Consider the following 3,452-nt stretch of genomic DNA (forward strand, 5'->3'; position numbering starts at 1 on the left):
ACTGCAAAGTCATTTTGCAGCCGTGTAGAAGCTTCCCGGGAAATTGTCACTTGATCCACCTGTATATTGAAAAGAAAAAGGTACGATTTGAATTTTCTATTTATTTTGTCAGGTGGTGAAAACAGGAATGAGAACGAGGAGTCAACCTCAAAGGCTGAAACCACAGAAGATTCGGCATCACGCGGGGAGACAGCAGGAAGATTCCAGAAAGAGTTTGGAGAGAAACGTGACCAGGAGGGCAAAACAGGAGAAAGACAGCAGAAAATCCCTGAGGAGAAAACCGGGAAAGAGAAGAGAGATTCAGGGCCAGCTACAGGAAAGGACAAAAAAACCACCCCAGGAGAGAGAGGTCCAAGGGAGAAGGGGAAAGGATTGGGAAGAAGCTTCAGTCTGAGCTCCAACTTCACCACCCCTGAAGAAGTTCCCACAGGAACAAAGTCTCACAGATGCGATGAATGTGGTAAATGCTTCACGAGAAGTTCAAGCCTTATCCGCCATAAAATCATCCACACTGGAGAAAAGCCCTATGAATGTAGTGAGTGTGGGAAAGCCTTCAGTCTTAACTCCAACCTTGTCCTGCATCAGAGGATCCACACAGGAGAGAAACCTCATGAATGTAACGAGTGTGGCAAGGCCTTCAGCCACAGTTCCAATCTCATCCTCCATCAGCGCATCCACTCTGGAGAGAAACCTTATGAATGTAATGAGTGCGGGAAGGCCTTCAGCCAGAGCTCAGACCTCACCAAGCATCAGAGAATCCACACGGGGGAGAAACCCTATGAATGTAGTGAATGTGGAAAAGCTTTCAACCGAAACTCATACCTGATTTTGCATCGGAGAATTCACACTCGAGAAAAGCCCTACAAGTGCACTAAGTGTGGCAAGGCCTTCACTCGCAGCTCCACCCTCACTCTGCATCACAGAATCCATGCCAGAGAGAGAGCCTCTGAGTACAGCCCAGCCTCCCTTGATGCATTTGGCGCGTTCCTGAAAAGTTGTGTGTAAAGGAAGAATTTGCCATCGAGCCATTTCCCCCTTTTGTTTCTAAAATTATTTCAGAGATGTGTGCCCTTGGAGGGAAAAAGAAATACAGCCTCAACGCATTAAAAAACAAAAATCACACTTAAGGATCCTTCAAGTCACATCAGCAGTGTTCTGCCTTTATGTAGTAGTTGGGCATGTAATCCTTCTACACAGCCCCTGCAGGGAAAAGCTTATGGATAATCCACGTGAGATTTCCACACAAGATAAAAGCACATGGAGAGTGAAATGTCCAGCTTTTCAGTAATGGGGATACCTTTAAGGCACTCTTGGACTCTCAGCAACCACAACATAACAGTTCGAAGATCAAGATTGGCTCCACGAACGTGATACGGAGGTTAGGATGCTACTTGCTGCAAACAAGCCCTACTTTGGCCAACATCCTGCTTATTTCTTAAAGAAGGACAGTGAAAACAAAAACAATATTGGGACATGCTGCTCAAGCTAGTTATATATACAATATGTTATATATATGATCACTGGTAGCCTACCAAAGCTGTAGAAATCTAGGACTGTGCTAATCAGTATCAAACCAAAGATTTCTATCTCTTCCCGAAAGAGAGGGTATGTGCACCAGTCTACAGTTCCAAAGGACTGCAACAAATGTAGATGGTTCTATCCTCATCCCTGAGATCAGTTCGACTGAAATGGCAACAACAACTCAAAATACACCTCTCCCTTCTTGAAATCCCTAAAGCACTGTCACACTCCTAAATGCGTTTCTCCACAAGTTAGCACTTGATTGTATACTGCCTTTTAATCCTTCATTGTTTCATGTATGAAGTTTTTAATCACCCCCCCACCCCCAAAAAAGATTAAGTTGTCAAGGGATATATTTCTGTCCCTGCCAGCACAGTGCTGGACATAGTGAGTGCTGAACACCTAAGAGGCACTCATTCAGACTGACTTCTACAGGACCTCTACGTCTGTGATAAAGGTCTGTGAATCATGAGTTCCTGAAATATGGTAGCCTGGCCCAGCTTCTAAACAGGACCTTCATAGCCACAAGGCATGTTAAACCTCTAGGGTCTGATGCTATTTTTGTTCCAAATATAAACGAAAGGTACTAGTCAGCCACCTGCATAGACTTTCTAAACAGATCATTGAGTAAATACCATGGAATGTCAGAAATGACTTTATCATCATCATCTTGAAGAAAAATATGAACGCTGATGGTCTTTTTTTTTACATCTTTCTGTGGCAAAGCTCTTAGAATTCTTTTCAGTTAGCCGCTGAACAGTATGATGACTTGGGGATTTTCTGAATCATTTGTAACTTAGATACTGGAGTTCAGAAGATGTGATTTTTGTTGCTTTTCAGAAAAAGGAACATGGTAGGGAGTGTGTTTTCCCACACTTTTCCAGTAACTTTGCAAAAGCATTAGTTGTTTACTGGCAATTACTAAATGTACTTTGTTGCTCTGAGAAACTCAGCAGTGTACTGAGATGTGGCTGGTTGTGTCACCGTCATAGTGCACAGTGACTTTTCTGTTTCTTGTCACTAAAGCCTGAGGTGAGATTATGAGACTTTCATTGGTCCCATCGTCTGTGCGCAGGGTACAACTGGCTACCTAGAAGCTGATGGCAGGAGACTGTTTCACACACAGGAGATTGTGAGCTGTGTAGGTAGTCATCACCACTCGAATAGGACAAGGGTCCTATCCAAGGCTAGGACAGCCCTGCGGAAACAGAAACATAGACTGAGAACAAACCTCCAGACTATCAGTGTGACCTTCCCATAACAAGAGAACACCATATATAGTTTGAGAATTTCCCTTGAGAAATTTATACTAAAACTATTACTCATCAATCATTCACTGATCAGCAGCTAAAGTCCGTGAGACCAAATGGTTTTATATGGAACCAACGAAGTGGGAGCTAAAACTCTGCACAGTGGTCATTCTTTGGCCTCTCCTTGGCTTTACGACTTAAACCAACCACAACTTCCCCATAGCTTCTAGGCAGTTTCATCAGCATTACTTGGGAAAACGTTGTTGCAAGTCAACCAGTCACCAGGATATTTCTACCCATGCAATGGAAGAAAAACCTGTTACTCCAGAAAAGTATACCTAAGTAACTTTTTATAGTAAAATGGAGGCAGAAAATATCTTAAGGATTTTCTTCAAAGAATAAGCTACAGCAGTGGTTATGTAGAAAACTGCTAGTGCTTTTGAGCAAGGACTTTCACCCTCTAGAAAGCAACTGAGGCCAGGCGCGGTGGCTCACCCCTATAATCCCAGCACTTTGGGAGGCTGAGGTGGGCGGGTCATGTGAGGTCAGGAGTTTTGAGACCAGCCTGGCCAACGTGGTGAAAGCCCATCTCTACTAAAAATACAAAAATTAGCCGGGCGTGGTGGCAGACGCCTGTAATCCCAGCTACTTGGGAGGCTGAGGCAGGCGGGTCATGTGAGG

At 44.0% G+C, this 3,452-nt stretch overlaps 1 protein-coding gene across 2 annotated transcripts in view; it reads left to right on the forward strand.

The window, feature by feature from the left end:
- ZKSCAN1 (zinc finger with KRAB and SCAN domains 1) overlaps window positions 1-3,452 on the forward strand; it is a 24,735-nt gene that overhangs the window by 18,850 nt on the left and 2,433 nt on the right. The window contains exon 6 of one of the 2 annotated variants that reach the window (XM_011943857.1): window positions 113-3,297. In XM_011943857.1, coding sequence (XP_011799247.1) covers window positions 113-1,005 — 893 coding nt within the window. In that variant the 3' untranslated portion in view covers window positions 1,006-3,297. Of the gene's footprint in view, window positions 1-112; window positions 3,434-3,452 lie in introns of both variants that reach the window. The other variant, XM_011943858.1, reaches the window with a different exon arrangement.

The sequence above is a fragment of the Colobus angolensis genome, unplaced genomic scaffold (genome assembly GCF_000951035.1).
Source record: "Colobus angolensis palliatus isolate OR3802 unplaced genomic scaffold, Cang.pa_1.0 Scaffold222, whole genome shotgun sequence".
Lineage (NCBI taxonomy): Eukaryota > Metazoa > Chordata > Mammalia > Primates > Cercopithecidae > Colobus > Colobus angolensis.